General features: G+C 43.4%; 1 protein-coding gene across 17 annotated transcripts in view; it reads left to right on the plus strand.

The window, feature by feature from the left end:
- The window catches only part of ARHGEF7 (Rho guanine nucleotide exchange factor 7), a 182,388-nt gene that overhangs the window by 115,902 nt on the left and 47,502 nt on the right, over positions 1-18,984 (plus strand). For 16 of the 17 annotated variants that reach the window (XM_032246239.1, XM_032246235.1, XM_032246225.1 and 13 more), the window contains 2 exons: positions 6,809-6,903; positions 7,140-7,235. In XM_032246239.1, coding sequence (XP_032102130.1) covers positions 6,809-6,903; positions 7,140-7,235 — 191 coding nt within the window. Of the gene's footprint in view, positions 4,346-6,808; positions 6,904-7,139; positions 7,236-18,984 lie in introns of all 17 variants that reach the window. The other variant, XM_032246243.1, reaches the window with a different exon arrangement.

Consider the following 18,984-nt stretch of genomic DNA (forward strand, 5'->3'; position numbering starts at 1 on the left):
CTGCATTTCTAGCCTGAGCTACAGAACAAGACTGTCTCTTTAAAAAATATAAAAAAACACCTCTAACGATTAGGTTTCACTCTTTGCCAGTGATCTGTATGGGGTTGGGAATGCATTCAAAGATGGGGCTGGGGAGCAGCATGACTTTTTGAAAGTTAAATCTGTGGATGAAATGACAAAGGAAAAGATAAATCTTTTAGGCTACATAATGAGAGTTTAATAAATTATTTGCCTCAAACAATACAAGCCAGATTACAAATTAATTGGAGTCTTATTTGCATCAGGTGTAATGCAAGGTTATCCTTAAGGTCTGAAGAGCTAATTAAGACAAATACATTAAGATTAATAGATAAATAGGAAAGGACGTGAGCAGTTTAGAAAGTGGTAAACACTAGACTTTGGAAAAAAAAATAGTTAAACTTACCATAAAAATTTAATAGTCATACTTGCTGTATTCAGTGAGCAGAGATTTAAAGAGAAATTTTTAGTTCTAATGGTGGACATGAAAATCCATATAGAGTTTCTCCAAAGTAATATGGCAGTTATATATAGAATTCTGAAAGTGATCATGGTCTTTAATTTATGGCTTTCTTTTTAATTTCTGCTTCTTAAAATCCACTCCAGAGAATTAACCTGAAACATATTCAAAGATGCTTATATAAAGGCATTTTCAGAGGATTATTTGTTATAGTAATTGCAAGCAATCCAAAATAAACAACATGAAATAAACCATACCAGAATCATGAAGCGATCAGTGGTTTGTCCATTTGTAATCATTAAAATGTACATGAGCCTTTAAAAATACCAAAAACATACATTTTCATGTTAAGTGCATTAACAGTATGAAATTATGTAGGTGATAGCATCTAATGGTATTACAAAGTTGGCATAGAAATAGAGAAGGGTTTCTTTTGAGTGGAGGAATTTTAGCTTCCCACTAATGTAAGGGATCGTCATTATGGGGAAGTGTTTGACACCACAGTCCCGAATGTGTTGGAGATAGCAACGGGCCTCTGAGGCTAGGGAGGAGGCCAGTGTGGAACATGGCAGGAACAGGGCCTTGCTTGGGCTTGGAGAGTGACAGGGAAGGAAGAGGACATCATCTTTCATAAGTAGCTCTTTTCATTTCAATTAGTTTTTGTGACTAAGCCAGCCACTACTCTTGCCTTTATTTTCTCACATATGTACGGTTTGAAATCAGTCCGTTAGCCATGTCTTCTTAGGGTGACCTTGTAGGTAGCTGAGCGATCAGGGTGGCTTGATGCAGTGGAAGGTGTACAGCCTTTGTGTTGAATTGTCCATGCTGCTTAGCCTGGGTGGCCAGGAGGTTTGCCCCATGCTGCCTGAGCCCAGGTTTACCCCAGGATGCTTCGTTTGTAGAATGAGTTGGTAATGCTGGCCATGACCTGGTCGTATGTTAAGGGGACTGGCAGTTGGCCTTAAGGGCTTCAGCAAAGTGCTGGACCTTAGAGGTTTTTGTGCTTATTAAGACGAGTATTTAAGAGCATTGGGAATGGAAGGCATCACTGAGGCCACCACAGCATTCTGTTTGTAAACTGGAATCCCAGTAGCTTCTGAGGGCGATGTGCGAAAGCTGTAGCCAAGGTGGCCTGATCATATCATTAAAGGGGACAGGTCTGTGACCTGATGTGCCTGAGCTTGGTGGGTTTGACAGTGAAAGCACGCTTGTTGGTGACCGACATCTTTCCTGATAGGGATCAAAGGGAGGGGTTGGATTCCTAGGCTGGAGAGAATGATAGTCTGGAGTCTCCTCTTGCAGGGATGAGGAGCACCCCCTCCACATTAGAGAATGGGCTTTCTTAAGTTGCTGACTGGGAAGACACGGTCCTTATGGCCTTCCCTGCTCAGTGATACGCACTACGACTTTAGTTTGTAGGCTATCTGTATTAGTCCGTTCTCACAGTGCTATGAAGAAGTGCCTCAGACTGGGTAATTTATGAAGAAAAGAGGTTTAATTGACTCACAGTTCCACATGGCTGGGAGGACTTCAGGAATCTTATAATCATGATGAAAGGCGCCTCTTCGCAGAGCAGTGGGTGAGAGAAGAGTGCCAACAGGGGAAATGCTAGATGTTTATAAAACCACTAAATCTTGTGAGAACTCACTATCATGCCGTCGTGAGAACAGCATAGGGGAATGCCGCATCCTTCTCCCCGGCCATGGTTCAGTTACCTCCACCCAGTCCTGCCCTTGACACATGGGGACTATGACAGTTCAAGGTGAGATTTGGATGGGGACACAGAACCAAGCCATGTCACTTTTCCTGTTATTTTGTGCATGTTGGTAATACTGTGACTATAATGTAATAGGTAGCAGTCACTCATTTTAATCTGTAGGTGTACAAGAACGGTTTTGTATCCTTAGATGTCATGGCACACTTCCACGGGCCCTTCCTGTGCTCCAGAGAAGCCCCATGGCTGTCTTTTCCTTCCTGCTCCTTCAGTTTCTGGGGGCCTCCAGATGCCAGTCCAAGGAGGAAAACCTGGTGTCCTCTGTCTCCGTCTGTCGGCACTGACCCTAAACCCTGGAGTTGCTTCATCTCTTCATCTTCTGCTTTTCCCTTGGCTTTTTTCCACCTTAACCAAGATTTCTTCTAAATCTTGTGACCCCTTGAAGTCTCTGCCTGGGACTTGTAGGTGGAGATGGTTAATTATGAGGGGCCCGGAGGCATCAGGTAGGGTGTGCAGCTTGTGGGGTTCCCTCCTTTGCTGGGCGATGAGATGCCTGCTGGCCTCTTTCACACTTGGCTCCCATTGTTTTTCATGGATTTCCTTGCTGTATCTGGACGAAGATGATACAGATGAAGGTTGTCAGGTAGGCAGTAGTGGAAGGCTGACACAGAGAAGAGCTTAGCGTTTGGGAGAATTGAGTCGGTTAATTGGAAGAAAGGCTGACTTGTGAAGACATTGCCTTTGGACTGAAGGAGTCATTCAAGAAGCAGCTCCAAGTACGACTCCAGATTGGGCTGGAAGTTCGAAAGGTGGCTGGCTAGATGCCTTCCTGCTGTAAGCCAAGGACTGGCACTCTTGAGTAACCATCATAACCCAGTAAAACCCCTTTTTATGAAAAAGAGAAACAGACTGATGGACTTGTCCAGCTGCAGGCAGTCGTTGGTGGAGTGCAGCTGTGAGCCCAGGTCTATCTGGCTGCATACGCCAGCTGTTTACCTGTCGCCATGCTGCTGTGAAGGTGCCATTGCGGGCATCCGCATCCCCCTGTGGGCTGGGAGGCTTTGCAGGAGCTGTTGCCTGTAAACCTTTAACATTTGTGAGAAACATACCCCAAGACCTATGAATCTCCACATTGAAAAATAATATAATAACATATTTTCTTTCAAAAGATACAGTGTCATAAAAGAAAAGCATGATGCGGTCCCTCCAAACTTTTTTTGAGAGTCAATGTTCCTAGGCATTAGTAAGGACCAGCAGCCCTAGCATGCTGCATTACATTAGTAACTGTGTGTGGTGGGGGAGCCACTGACTGCCCGATGTCATTGTGACCTGTGGATGAGCCAGCAGGGGCTTCGGGGATTGCTTGTCAGCACTCCTCCCTCCTTTTCTCCTTTCCCTGTAGTCAGATGTTTATTAGAGGCTACAAACTACCGTCTTGTAATTTACTTTTTGAAAAGTTAAATACTTGAAGTGTAAATAAACTGGAAGGGAGAAACTTAAATGATAGTCGTGTTTCTTTGTAGCAGTGGACAGGGAGGAGCTGATTAGGTAGGGTAGAAGTAGATTTTTGAATAATTGTGCCATTTTTTAGGTTTTTCTTCTTCGACTTCAGGATTGGGTTATGGAAATTGGTTGTATGATGATAAAAATCTTTTATCCAAATAAAATTTTAAAAATCGATGTTCTTTGTTCTCTTATGTAAATCAGTTATTTATTTTTAAAAGGCTGTTGATGACATATAAACATAAAACACCTACCAATATTGGCAGTGAAAGTTGTAACCCATTTGTAAAATCAGAAATACTGAGTATTCCTTTAATGAAGTAGTGAATAAAGTAAGTGTCAGTGTCTGTGTCTGCGAGGCGCAGAAGTGAGTTGTCCTTGTTTTGCGGGCAGTGTAGGGATTGTGTGGCACCAGTGTTTGACTGTGCTCCGTGCCTCATGACCCCTGGGAAGCTGGTGCTGGCTGAGCTCAGCTCTCTGGGCCTTTCTTCAGCACTGTGAGTTGTAAAAGCTGCTTTTTCTCTGAAAACTGCGTGTGTCGTCTGGGTTTCCAGCGTTGGTGGGATGGAGCTGTGGTGGCCAGGCTGTGAGGTCTTATGGGGTCCTGCAGCAGCCAGATCGTGCAGAAGACAAGGAGGGGAAGAAAGGTGGTGAGTGGCACCCAGGGCTGTGCTCAAGGTCAGGAAGGCCAGCAGCCGCCTGGCAGAGGGAGTGGGCACCCCAGCCGGAGCCAGGGAGCCAGGCCTGGCTGTGTGTTAGAGGAAAAGTTAAATGTAACTTGCAGTGTTTGGTTGGGAGTCATAACAGGAATTGTGGTTAGCACCCTATTTGAAAATAGTGTTTAAGACTATTAGTTGAATTAACCAACTTAACTGTTTTAATGAATGTAGCTTTTTGTCAGAGGGCTTATTTCTACATCCAGTGCATAGTGCTGTGATGGACAAAAGGTCATTGTATTTTCTTCTCATATTCCTGCCAGTTATAGTTGCTAGTGGCTGTTTTCTTTCTTATCTCACACAGGAACATTTTTCTGTTTGAAATAAGTGTATAGGTTTTCAGGCATGCACTGAGCAGTATTAAGTTGGTATCTGATATTTGTAATTATGCTAAATCTTATTTTCTATCTTTAACATTGGAAAAGGACTTTTCGTACATGTCGGTGACAGATCTTATTTTATCTTACTTAGCTTGAGATCCCGTTATGCTTGGCTGGCTTCTCCTGATGTTGTGGAGACCAGGCCTGGTTTAGGGTGGTGTCTCTGGGTTGCAGTGCCTGACATCACTGTATGCCTCTGTTCACTGGGCCTTTGACATTTGTGTTCAACGAGAATGTCATAGAAGGAAGACATTGTGGTTGTGGGGGCCCCGAACAGCCAGCTCCCTTCAGGGCCCCTGGCTCTGACTCTCCCACAGTTGTCGCCCATGAATAGACCCCTTCAGGGATGAGCCGGAGTTTCTTGTCACTAGTGGAAGAGCCTCTGTTTTATTTTTCGCCCAAGTAGTTTAGAAAGTGATTTAGTCAGATTTGCATTTACTCAGGATGACTGTTTACTCAGGAATGCACTCTCTCTCAGAGTTTACAGTTAACTGTAGCAAACAGAATAATGGTCCAGGTTATCTTTACTAAGGCTGAAAGTTAAATTTAACTTGATGACTTTTTTCTTAAATGTTTAAGTTTACATTTGTATTACCAAAATTACAGGGAGAAAACTGAGCACGTTTACTTAATATCTTTATTACTTCTGTACAGTTTCTTTTGTATGAGTAATTTAAAATGTGTCTTTAGCTCTGGGAGACAAATAGCACATCTTAATGCATGTACTAGATGCACAGAAGACACATGTAATGTGATTTTCTGATGGAAGAAGCACTAGCTCTCCAACAGAGTTGGGTGAAAAAGCATGGAGGCAAGGATTCCATTTTTTTCACTTAGGTCAGCCCCTCAGTCTGATGCCAAAGAAGGCAGCGTGATGCGGAGCAGTGGCAGGAGGACCTGGGGCCGCTCTCTGGCTCTGCTACTCCCAGCTGTTTGAGTTGGGAGAAGTAGTTTCCTCCTCTAGGAGGAGAGGTTGTGTGTGCAGAGCACCTTGTTCGGAGTGCAAGGAGCACCTGCAGTTCACATCCAGGTGCCTTCTGGTCCTGCCCTGGGCCAGGCCTTTGCTGCGGTGATAGCTGGTGGAAAGCATTCCTCCTTGGTTTCACCAGTTTTGCACTTCATATTTATCTGTCAGTTTTTAAGACTTATTTTTGGCTAAATTTGCTACACTAATCCCAGGGTATCAGGAAACATTTTAATTTTAAGGTTAATTTGTAATTATTCTGCTATCTTTAAATGAAGTAGTAAAGATTGTTTACATTGATAAACCTTTAATTTTTAATAAATGTGGTAATAAGGTGGTCTGAGACTGTTCATATTCACTAGAGAAAATCTATAGTTCCCAGAAATTGATTTCAGTTTTTAGATGCAATCTAAAGAGTAAACTATTTTTTTAGTCGAGATAAATTTTGCATATGTTAAAATGTATGGATTTTAAAGGTACAGTCCAAAGAGCTTTGACAATGTATATATCTGTTGTAACCGGTTCCCAAATCAAAATACAGAACCTATTTATCACCTTAGAAATTTACCTCATTCGCCTTTCCCTGTTGTCCTCCCCATCCTACCTGTCACCTCTTCTCTGATTTCTGTCACCATAGATTAGTTTTGCCGTCTCTTAGACTTCATATAAATGGAATTATGCAGGGTGTTTGTTTGGGGGATGGCTTCTTTTGCACGGCGCAGTGTTGTCGAGATTCGTCTGTGCTGTTGTGATTATCGGCGGCTCTCCTTTTCATGTAAACAGACATGGCATCTGATGATGGAATTCATGCCAGGTGTACCTGTGTCAGATGTGGTGGGCAGGAAGATAAAGTCCATTGTGTGGCCTTTGTGATCATTGATTACATGGGTTTAGTAGTCAGTGTCACAAGCAATGATGATACTCAACGCTTTAGTGCTTTGTAGAAGTAATAGTATGAATTGAACAATGGTGATGAACTGTCCAAAGTGTATAAATCTTAGTGTCAAATAGCAATTGAAATGTCAAATAACACATATTCATCATTTATTATAGGTGCTACAGAATATTTTAGAAACAGAAAATGAATATTCTAAAGAACTTCAGACTGTGCTTTCAACCTACCTACGGCCGTTGCAGACCAGTGAGAAGTAAGTTAGAGGATAAATTGCTTTAACTGTAAAATAGTCTAAACCTTAGGCTGTTCTCTTGTATTTTCAGAGAATAGAGGGTTAAATAGTGGAACAGAATTTAGTGTACCAGTTGGCCTTAGATATCAGCAATTTGTTTATTAGGTTAAGACTTCATCATGACATTGGGATGGCAAAGGAGAAGAATATAAGTAAAACTGTTTACATATTTTTACTGTTATTTTTCTTGGCTCTAGGTTAAGTTCAGCAAACATTTCATATTTAATGGGAAATCTAGAAGAAATATGTTCTTTCCAGCAAATGCTCGTACAGTCTTTAGAAGAATGCACCAAGTAAGTAAGATGCTAAAAGTTTGCAACACTCAGGTTGGTATAATTGGTATTTAAAGGATTAAGAGTGGCATAATTTTAGAATTCATATTTCTAAAGATGCAAATTGAAGTTATTTTAAATCTTTGGGGTAAGTCAGCTTTTATAGTCAAAGCTTTATTTTAGATTGTCTAGTTTATACAGCAGGAATCTTCAGAGAAATACTTGACAAGAATGGTGGTTTTTAAGGTGTTCCATAGAGGACCAGGAGGGATGAAGAGCCCCTGGGAGAGACAGAGAATGGCCTGACGTCAAGAGCACTGAGGGGACAGGTGGCTCAGTGCCTTGTGTGCCCCAGGTGCTGTACAGGCGGCCTTGAAGGCCAGGTCTTTCCAGCAGCGTCCTCTAGCTTGCCTGCTGTTTTGGGCCTTCCAGAAGCAGATACGGTGCGTCTTGAAATAACATACTAGGTTGGTGCAAAAGCAATTGTGGTGTTGGACTGTGAATTTTAAATCATAACTAGGCTTAGACACATCTTTATTAATCAAGAATCATTCCAATCAACACATTTTTTGCCAGTGAGAAATAAGTTTTATTCCTGGAGCGTAAAAGTCTGTGCTTCAGGATTCAGCAAACTCTTGGAAAGCATTTTCTGCATCCTGCTGGTTGTGGAAGCATTTTCCCTGCAAAAAGTTGTCGAGGTGCTTGAAGTGGTGGTTGGTGAGAGGTCAGGTGAATATGGCAGATGAGGCAAAACTTGGTAGCCCAATTTGTTCCATGTCTGAAGTGTTGGTTGTGTGACGTGTGGTCGGGTGCTGTCCTGGAGAAGCATCGGGCCCTTCCTGTTGACCAATGCCGGCTGCAGGCGTTGCAGTTTTCAGTGCATCCCATCGACTTGCTGAGCGTACTCCTCAGGCGTGATGGTTTCTCGGGGATTCAGAAAGCTGTAGTGGGTCAGACCGGCAGCAGACCACCAAACAGTGACCGTGATGTTCTTATGGTGCAAGTTTGGCTTTGGGAAGTGCTTGGAGCTTCGTCCCGGTCCCACCACTGAGCTGGTCCAGCCACTATAACATTTTGTCGTATAAGATCCACTTTTCGGCACACATCACAATCTAATCAATAAATGGCTCATTGTTGTTGTATAGAATAAGCGAACATGGCACTTCAAAATGACAGTTTTTAAAATTTTTCACCGAGCTTATGAGGCAGCACCCACTTACTCAGCTTCTTCACCTCTTCAATTTGCTTCAAATGCCGATCGACTGTAGAGTGGTTAATGTTGAGTTCTTCAGCAGCTCCTCGTGTAGTTGGAAGAGGATCAGCTTCGATGGTTGCTCTCTGTTGGTCGTTGTCGGCCTCTGATGGCCGGCCACTACGCTCCTCATCCTCCAGGCTCTGGTCTCCTCTGCAAAACTTCTTGACCCACCACTGCATTGCACGTTCATTAGCAGTTCCTGGGCCAATGCATTGTTGATGTTACAAATTGTCTCCACTGCATAATGACCCATTTTGAACTGGAATAAGAAAATTGATCTAATTTGCCTTTTGTTTAATATCATTTCCATAGTCTAAAACATAAAATAAACAGCAAGTAACAGATCATTAGCAAAAAACCGTAAAGCTAGAAATACGCATTAAAATGATGTCTAATCCCATTTAAGAACGTATTCCAGTATCTAATGGCAAATTTCAACAGTGCAAAAATCATGAAAACATTTGCACCAGCCTAATATAACATGCTGTGCTGATAAATTAGGGCTTTGAGGTTTTGTCGCTTTTGCGAAATTTTTCTTTGGAGGAACAGAGCCCTGTTCTGGATGATCAGCCATCAGTTTTTTTGTGTGTGACTATTTTATGTTCTTTGTTTACATCAGACATTAAAGGATGTTTACTAATTTCCTGCTAGGTGACTTAAAACAGTTGTGTGTGTGGAAAGTTTTAGGTTTTAGTAGTCTACCAGGTGATCTTTACTTGTGGATTTGATGAAGGTGACCCGGTTTTTTTTTTTTTTTGTAATTATCTTTGATCTTCATTTATATAACCCACAGGAAAGACCGCAGTACATGATTCCCTTGGATTCTGGTTGGTCTCTGTTTTTTCATTCACCTTGTGTCTTTTTAGATTTGTAACTTGGTGACGGAGTGGCCTTCCTTTTGTGCCACTAGTTCTTTCAATTTCTGACAGTTTACCAACTATGATGAAAATACTTTGTTCCCTTAACTTTTTGGCTGTGCTTTGAGGTTTTTTCAAGGCATTTTATACTAGACTGTTGATACGGCAAAGAACGCTGAATGCCAGAGGAACAGAGTATTGTAGAAACGGAAAATGAATATTCTATAGAACTTCAGACTATACTTTTAACCCATCTGTAGGCCATTGTTTTTACTTTTATAGCATTTTTGGTTTACATAAAGTGGCATTATTTACATGACCATGAAAGAATAGTTTTGGAATCACTTTGATTTCATTTGCTAATAATTTGAAGTCTTTGTAAGAGTTCATATTGTGCTCAAAGTGGAAGTAAATGCTTGCCTCTATTTTTCCTGTTAGCTGTAGATAATGTCTAAAAGTTGTTACAGTACATTTAAAAAGTACAGTTTGTAGTACCTCTGTTGGGCATTATATTAGCGCTGTGAATTATTATCCTCACATTTCTGATTAAAAAGCTGAAATAAAGGACAGTAAAGTTATAGGCTTGAAGCCGTGTGTTTACCAAGGCCTTAGTCCTTACATTATCTCAGAATTCATTATGGCTTAGGTATTATTTTGATCAAGTTTCTCAAATTTATGCTACATGTATGTGAGGTGTTAGAGTTCCACAGGGAAATGGAATGTACAAGACAAAGTTTTCCTTCTCAGCTATTTCTCTTTTTTATTATGAATATTCTGACACTTTTATTGTTCCCATTTTTAAGACGGTTAATTTCATCTTTTTGTTCTATATGTGAAATTTCTGTACCACTTTACAGTTTACCAAATGCCGTGTGTGTGTGTGTGTGTGTGTGTGTGTGTGTATATAGCAGTTTCATATTCATTCTTTTTTTTTTTTTTTGGATGCAGTGTCTTGCTCTTTCACCCAGGCTGGAGTACAATGGCACGATCTCCGCTCACTGAAACCTCTGTCTTCTAAGTTCAAGCTAGTGTCCTGCCTCCGCCTCCTAAGTAGCTAGGATTACTGGAGGGCGCCGCCACCCCTCGCTAATTTTTTTTTTTTTTTTTTTTTTTTTTTAATTTTTTGTAGAGACGAGGTTTCACCATGTTGGTCAGGCTGGTCTCCAACTCCTAACCCCAAATGAACCCACCCACCTCAGCCTCCCAAAGTGTTGGGATTACAGGCATGAGCCACCACCCCCAGCCTTCATATTAATTATTTCTTTTGATTTTCCCATCTCTACCCAGACTTGATTCCTAGATGTCCAGCCCCTTTCACAGCTGCCTGTTGGTTAGACCCAGGAGGTGACAGACTATAGGCTGGGTCACATTCTGCCTGCCACCTGTTGCTGTAAAGTTTCACCGGCACATGCTGTACTTGCACATTCACACATTGTTAATGGCTGTGTTTGTACTACAGTGGCAGCACTGGAGTTGTGATACAAAGTGTGGCTCACGTACCTCAAATATTTGCTCCTTTGCTTTTTATAGAAAGTTGGCTGACCCCACCTGAGATGTGCTTTCTCCCTTGGGACCTCGACCTAGCCCTAACCTCTCCATTCCCTGTGTGTTCTGAGGCCTATGTTTCTTTTCTTGGTATTTTTGCCACGTAGGATGTCTGTCTTCCCTCCTGAAAATTGAAGTTCCTATCTGCTATTTTTTTTTTCCAGGGAGAGGAACGCTTTTTTTTTTTTTTTTTTTGTAATTCGGGTCTGTTACTGACAAAAACGATCATGGAGTTTGTTGTCTGAAAATTGCTGCCTTCATTTCCGAAGATTTTTTTTTCTGGATACTGAACTCTAGGTGACAGATTTTTTGTTTCAGCACTTGAAGGGTATTGCTCCATTGTCTTTTGGCCTTCACTGTATCTAGAGATTGTATCTTATGGCGACCTTCATTATATTCTGATCGGTACAATTTCAGATGGTTGTTCCCCTGCCCTTTTTCTGGAGTTGAGTTTAGTTTTTAGGTTTTTGGCATTTTGATCGTGATTATCCCGGGTGTGGTTTTCTGACTTCTCAAACTTGAAAATGTATGTCTTTTTACCAAATGTGGGGAATTTGGAGACATTATTTCTTCAAATATGTTTCTGCTTTACTGCTTCTGCTCTCCTTTGGGACTCCAGCTACGTGTATGTGGACCTTTTACCCCGGAGTGTAAAGCCCCAGAGGCTTTGCTTCCTGCTTTCTGACCTGGTCTCCCTCTGTTCTCAGGTGGAAAGGCGTCCTCTGTGTCCTCGTGTTCACTGCCTGCCTCTCTGCTCTCTCGTTCATCCTGCGCAACAAGTCTTTAGTTTGAGAATTTCTTTTTCAGTTCTAGAATTTGTTTCACTTAAAAATTTTAGTTCTCTGCTAAGATTTTATATTTGTTCATTCACTACAAGAATATTTGTCTTTATATCTTTTAGCAAGAATTAGACTCCTTTAAGGTCCCATCTGCTAATTGTCTTTCGTTGTGAGGATGGGTTATGTCTTCTTGATTCTTTTTATTTCTAGCGACTCTGAATTGTGTCCTGTTTACTGTGGATTGTAGACTTTAGTCATGTTCAGTTTCCCTGAAGAGTATTGATTTGTTTGTGTGTTTGACAGGCATATAACTTGGTCAGAATTGCCAACTCTCCCCTGGCAGATGCTCAAATCTCGGTCCACTTATTTTAGGTTCAGCTGATCTGTAGCTGGCATTGTGCAAGTTCTTTCTGCCATCAGCCAGAGATTGGGGCAGAATTTAGAGACAGAATTCTGGGTCACACTCACTGTTTTTCTCCCAACTTGCAGCAGCTCCAGCTGAACCAAACCCTGTGGATTTTTGTTGGAGTTTTAACTGTTCTACACAACAGAGTTGGCTGCCATTAGCTTAAAAGTTGAGATAGCAGGAGGTGCCCTGCCCGTTCTTTTTTCAAAATGTTCGTTCTTTTCCAGAGTATACCTGATGTTAACTAACAAGTGATTGAGGCAGGTCTCAATCGTTAGAGGTTTACGTAGCTGCAGTTGAGGATGTGCCAGGTAACAGGAGCATTTGTGCTTTTTCCAAAGGGGGCTTTGAGAACTTCAGTATTTAAAGGGGAAGGAGCAAGCGGGAGGGGGAAAAAGGGAGGTTGGGGAGGCAGTGAGGCAGATGCTTACATTCTTGAGCCTCTGATTAGCCTCAGTAGGCCTGTGTTTTACCTGTGAAAGAGGGAGTAGAGGAAAGTCAGTTGTGCGTTTGTCTCAGGGTTCTCTCTCACAGGAAGGATGGTTTCTGCTCCTCTTGTCCTTGTCTACCTATGAAGACAAGCTGGTAATTGACATTGCCAGGGTGAGATACAATAGAACTCGGTTTTTGGGCTAGTTTGTAGTGGGGGTGTATGTTCTGATAGATTTAGGGGATCACAAGAAATCTCCTGTGAGCACTTTGTGAGGAAGGCCTTCTGCGGAGCTGTGTGGCCTTCTGTAGTTGTGGGAACCTGGCTTGTGGGTGAGGCCATGACACAGGGTTGTGGAATGACAGCTGTCTGTTGGCCACAAAACGCAGGCAGTATTGCACAGCTCAGTCCCCAAGCTTCACTTTCCCCCAGCGCAGTGAGCTTGGGTCCCAAGATTCTGTAATCTTTCATGTTACTTTGGAGCGCCTCTAGGTAGTCACTTTCTATTTATTTTTGTAAAGTTTCGATGTTATTGTAGGCGAGTCAGTTTGATGGGAGTAACTTGACTATAGCCAGATTTAGAGAACCCATTTCCTTTCATAGTTTTTCAAATCACAGTTCTTGCTTCCGTCAGCTGTGGAGGGCTCCTTGAAATCATGCGTTGTCTCAGCTCTCGATTCAGAACGAAACCACAGTCTGCCTTATGTATCCTCGTGCAGTTTGCCGCATTAGTAGCGGCACACTGTCGTTTGTGTTGTGGGTTGTGATTGCTGGAAGGTCCCCAGCTTTCCCAGAGCGCCTGTCTCAGGCATGCATTCAGTGCTGTGTACACGCTGCCACCACGTGCCTGATGCTGGCGGGCTGCCGACAGACCCTGTCCTAGTGGAGCTTATCGTATGGTGTGGGAGCCAGATCAGTGAAAATTGGATGAATAGTTAGAAAGCTACAATTTCAGAAATCCTTATGAAAAAAATCATGTCCGGTGCCAAAGGCAAACTTGAGGGAAAGATCGTTGAGCACTGAGGGGTGAATGGGAGGTAACCAGGCAAAAAATGGGAGGAGAAGGTTTTTTCTCATATCAGCACTTCTTTGATTCTGTGACACTGAGTTTCCAGGGTTCAGTTCTATTCTGACAGTTGTCTCCCACAAAATTGCCACATTTTAAACCCAACTGCATACGGGGTGCCCAAGCTGTTCATACCCCTACCTGACCGTCTACAGATTTGAGGGTTCCCATGACCCCCCGCAGGTTTGATAGTTTGCTAGAGTGATCCATGTAACTTGGGAAAGTGCTTTACTTCCTGGTACCAGTTTATTATGAAGGATGCAACTCAGAATGTGATGGATAGAAGAAAGGCGTAGGTGAGGGATGAGAGGGGAGCTTCCAGGCCCCCTGTGTACAGCACCTCCCAGTACCTCCATGCGCAGTAGCCTCAAATCTGTCCAAGCCCCTGTCTTTGGTGGTTTCTAACGTAGGCTCTGTTAAGTAGGCATGTTTGACTAGATCACTGGATATTCCTGATTATTGCGATCTCCAGCCCCCTTGTCCTCCCTGCAGGTTGTCGGGTGGGGCCGAAAGTTCCTCTGATCATGGTGGTCTTTGAGGCGCCCAGCCTAGTCCCTGTAAGCTGTCTGGGGTCTGACGCAGAGTACCTTGTTAGCATAGACTCAGGTATGACAGAAAGGGTTCATGATGGTTAACAAAAGACTCTTCTGTCACCCAGGAAATTCCAGTGGCTTTGGAAGCTCTTTGCCAGGAACCGGGGACTTTTTTTTTTTAATTGCATTTTAGGTTTTGGGGTACATGTGAAGAACATGCAAGATTGTTACATAGGTACACACGTGGCAGTGTGATTTGCTGCCTTCCTCTCCTTCACCTATATCTGGCATTTCTCCCCAGTGTGTAGTGCTCCCCTCCCTGTGTCCATGTGTTCTCATTGTTCAACACCAGGAACCTGGGACATTTTATCTAATACCACAGGAGAGAGTGCCCCGTGGTGGGCATTGGCTGTGGCTGAGCCTGTGGTCATAGAGCAGTGGAACAATAGGAACCCAGATGGGCAGTGAGATCAGGGCCTGGAGACCTTTGATTGGATCTCAGGTGACTGTCAAGAGTAGTTGGAAGGCATTGATGGATTTGAGGCTTGGCAATATTACAGTCAGCATTCTGTAAAGGGAACTGTTCTGTGAAGAGTGCTCTGGGTGAGGCGGAGGGCAGAAGGACACAGAGACTCCAGAAAGGAGGATATTGAGTTTTGTTGGGATTCTTTTCCATGTTGAATACATATATATGACCTTAAAAGTCACTGACTGATAACTACCTGGTAGTTATTTTGTGGAGGTGTTTATGAAGGGGGCTTAGCGAGTCTTTTTTGCTTAGGCGTTGTAGTCAGTGTGCCTGGGATACGTGGCAGGTTTAGGCAGCGACTTCTCCCGGAACCACCCTGAACCAGGAAGTGGGTTGCCACCTTCACATACACTCATGCATGCATGCATGCATGCATTCATTCATTCCCCTGTTTTCATTTTTTCCCCTAGAAGGACTCTATGCCTAGAATTATTCTGTAGCTTATATGACTTTTTCCAAGCATTCTTTTACCCAAAAAGGAATCTCTCTCTGTTTTGTGGTTGCCATTGCAGTTGATACTTTCAAAGTGGGAGGAGTGTCCTGGTGCCTTGCCCTCCTGAGGTCCTTGTGTGGTCCTGGAAGGTCCACAGCGGGTGACTTGCTCAGCATTGAGGGAGAGGCCTAGATGGCATAAAAGTCTTATTATGAAATACCCAGAAACTATAGAATAGGACAGATTGAAAAGACACCAAGAAACTTTTCACCCAGACATAATTATTGTTGATGTTGCCTTCTGCATCTCTAAGCTTTGGTGTTTGGGAGAACACATGCATAATTAGGGCCAGGATTGAGAGCCTGCCTGTTGCATTTGGGCAGCGAGGTAACCTGATTTGACCTTAGTATGGGGCAGGTGTGAATAGCACAGGCAGATTCTCCTCCTTCCTGGATGCCCAGTACAGAAGACATTATGTGTTGCTGCAAATTAAATGGTTGCAGATGTGCAAAAAAGGTATCGCAGAAGAGAGCTATGGAAGAATTCCCACCACGTTAATGTCGCTAGGAGAGGCTTTTAAATATTACTTTAATGGCAGCTCATGTCTGACCTGATGGCCGTCTTCTAAATATATTCAGTGAACTTCCATGTACAGACCTACTATTTATTGAATTCTTAGTGTTCCTGGTACTTCTCTGTTATTAACATTTTATCCTTTAAAGGACCCCATGTGGCAGTTGTTTAAGGATAAGAAAGTTAGGACACTAAGAGGCTGAGGGACTTGCCCAAGGTCACACCACTGGTAACTGGGGACTCAAGTTTGGAGCCAGGTTGCCTTCGTTCAAGGTATGTGAAAGGTTGACTGTGAGTCTCTGACTCATAGTTCCACCTCTTTGAGTTGGCAGTGCTTTTCCCAGGCCTGGCAGCTTCTCACCCCACCCTCTGCTGCCCTAAGGCAACCCTAGTGAGACCCCCCCCCCAGCCAGTTAGGTTCCTCTCCTAGGGCCAGGCCCCCTTCTCCTGTTGGGGACAGGGCCTCTGCCTCACTTGGGAGAGGAAAACGTGTAGTGGAGAGAGATAAGATAGTGAGTGCTCTCTCAGGATAGCATCTGAAGTGCAGTTTTCCTTCACTCTATTATTCTAAATGTTGGAGAATTCCCGTACTAAATGATTTACTATAGACCTATTACAGTGTGATTTTATTAAAGAGCCTTTGGACTAGTCTGGGAATGTGGAACAGTGGCTTGTAAAAAATTGCTTCTGTGGGAAAATGAATTCTTGGAATCTACTGGTATCTTTAAACAAGTTTTAAAAATAAAACTCATATGTTGAGAATTTGCTTCTAGTTTATGATAAAAAAGAAGGTTGAATTCTGTTGAAAATAGGACCTCAGAAGTTCTCTTATGGAACATCCTTGTTATTGTACCAGATTTTATTATTTATTTTGATGATGACTCAGTGGTCTTCTAATACTTCCCCTAAAGAAATACTGAAATACCTGGGAGCTCTACGGCTCTGTTTTGATGTCAGCACATGGGCTGGCGAACAGTGGAAATGACAGGATCTGCCCTGTTCTTGTCTCAGATGTGCAGCTCTTGAAATAGTGAGGGTGCCTGGCTCACTGTACCCCAGAGTCTCCGCTAAGCCTGGGCGCTAAGTCATGCTGTTTGTCGTGTGTGTAAGTGTTGCTTGGGGCCTCCGCGACCCATTTTTCCATTCCTCCTTGAGTGTTCTGGGCACTTTCCCCACCTCATTCTCCAGCCTCCCCTGATCCATGTGCTTTGTGCTACTTTGGTCCTGCTTTGGTGATGTTCAGAGCCACCTACTGACCTTCCGCAACCCAGTTATCATAGTTAAAATGTCTCAAAGCATCCTGGCTCTGCTTTAAGCCACCATGGGTTACATAGGATGCCTTTTCTCGTGGAGTTTCACATAGGCTTTTGGTGGTTCTGCTGTGTTCTCTGGCTCTCTGGGAGATTATAGAATGCTACACCTGTGGAGGACTGCAAGGGAAACCTGCCCTTTTTGTAGCTAAAGTTGAACCATGGTAATGCTGGTTCATGGGAGCTGTGAGATGAGAGGGCAAGGTGAGTCTGTCTCCAGTCCTTTACTCAGGCAGTTCTAATATATTGTGAATTTCCTGTAAGGTGATAGTGGAGACAGTACATCAAGAGAAAGATTTTCTTCTCTAGAGACTTAAATTCTCAGCATATTTGTTTGAACTGTTTTTTAATCTGTTAACTGCTGTGTTTGTAATTTTCAGTTTCTCTTCTGGTGACAGTTTTTAAAAAATGTGATTTTGAGTCAAGTTGTTTGAGAGGATATGGGTGCCACTAACATGAAGGCTAGCTCAGAAGGGGGCTCGGGATAAGGCTCTGACTTCCATTTGCGGTTGCTCTGAATCTCCGTTGGAGATGTTTAATGCGCAGTTGGCCAGCCCTGGGGTCACAGGGGAGGTTGGCAGCAGAGACCGGGAGCCGCAGACTTCCCACCTGGCTGCTGCGTGTGTGGAGAGGTGTTGCCCAGCTAAGGGTTAGGTTTGGATTGACAGCTTTGCTGCTCGCTTGCCTCGTGTTACTTGCCCACATCTGTTTCAGTGTCTGTAAAGCAGGGAGGCTGGTGTCACCCACCCGGACTCTCACGGGAGTGGCCTGGTACTTACAGAGCCAGCTGCAAATGCTCAGGGCCCTGCTTGGTGTGCCTGGAGCTGAGGTCCTCCAGCCTCTGATCCACCGGGGCCCTCCCTGTGCACCATTTGTAACTTTTGTTGTGAATATATTACTTCACAGCTGGCTTTGGAGGGCCCTAAGTGAGCTTGGCTAGCGTTGTTGTTGTTTTCTCTCACGTTAGTGAGGGACTTCTTTTTCCTCACGTCACGCCCTCCCCCAACTCCTGCAGCTTTGTCTTCACTTAATTTCACTCTCTGCCATTAGACTCAGGGACATTTTATGACTGTCATTAACTGGGGAACATCTTTTTTGTGGAAGGTGGGGTAATGGTGCTTTCTTTTCAGTGCTGCTTTTCTTTTTGCCGAAGTGTTGGGGTTGTCTGGCAGGCAGTTGGCTAGCTGTGGAATCAGGTTGGAAGTAGGGAATGACTTAATGAACTTCATGAATGGTGTAATGCACTGGTATGATATTTCATTCATTGTCTGGATGTTATTTTTAATGTGGATATTTTAATTATTATTTTTTTCCTAAAATAGCTGGAGGCTGTTTAGCTGGAGACCACTTGTTTTTAACCACCAGCTAGTTAAGCCCACCAATACCTATATTTGGAATGGTAGTAAACAGCAAAATGTGTGCTTAATCTTATTCTTAACCTACACTAATCTGTTACCTGACTAGCAGGTTACAGCTATGGAGGAGGCTGTAGCCACGGCATAAACGAAAGAAGGCAGGAACGTTTCACTTGGAAGGTGATGGAGAAATGGAGTAAACATTCAGGAAAGAAACGTTTTCGATGATTAAGGAAGCTTGGCATGTGGGGAGGCGCAGGGAGTGGAACTGTGGGTGGGCGCTTTGATGTTTTTAGCCACCATGCCTCCTTTTGTAGAGGGTTACCCCTGGCACGTTCTCCCTGCCCACACTCAGGTTCTGTCCTGAGCCCACTCCGCTTCTCACTTGATGCGGTGTGGTCTCCACTCTCCCTGGTCTTTCAGGATCACGGTCAGTTGTTGGCTCCTGCCTCTGACCTCGGCCTTTCCTGATCAGACCTTTCTTGATCGTTCTGCTTGTCTTTTTGTGTTCGTGCCGATCTCTGTGGAGACCTTCAGTCAGCGTGCTTCAGGAATCCAGTGGTGTCTCCTCCTCCTCCTCTTCACTGCTCACTCTCTCTCTCCTTATCACTCACCTGTTGATTCTTTTTAGAAACCTTTGGCATATGTTTAACTCTTCCTTTTCCTCCACCTTGAATCACTTGCCGAGCTACTTGTTCT

The sequence above is a fragment of the Sapajus apella genome, unplaced genomic scaffold, assembly GCF_009761245.1.
Source record: "Sapajus apella isolate SASKATOON/1434 unplaced genomic scaffold, GSC_monkey_1.0 scaffold60, whole genome shotgun sequence".
Taxonomy (NCBI): Eukaryota; Metazoa; Chordata; class Mammalia; order Primates; family Cebidae; genus Sapajus; species Sapajus apella.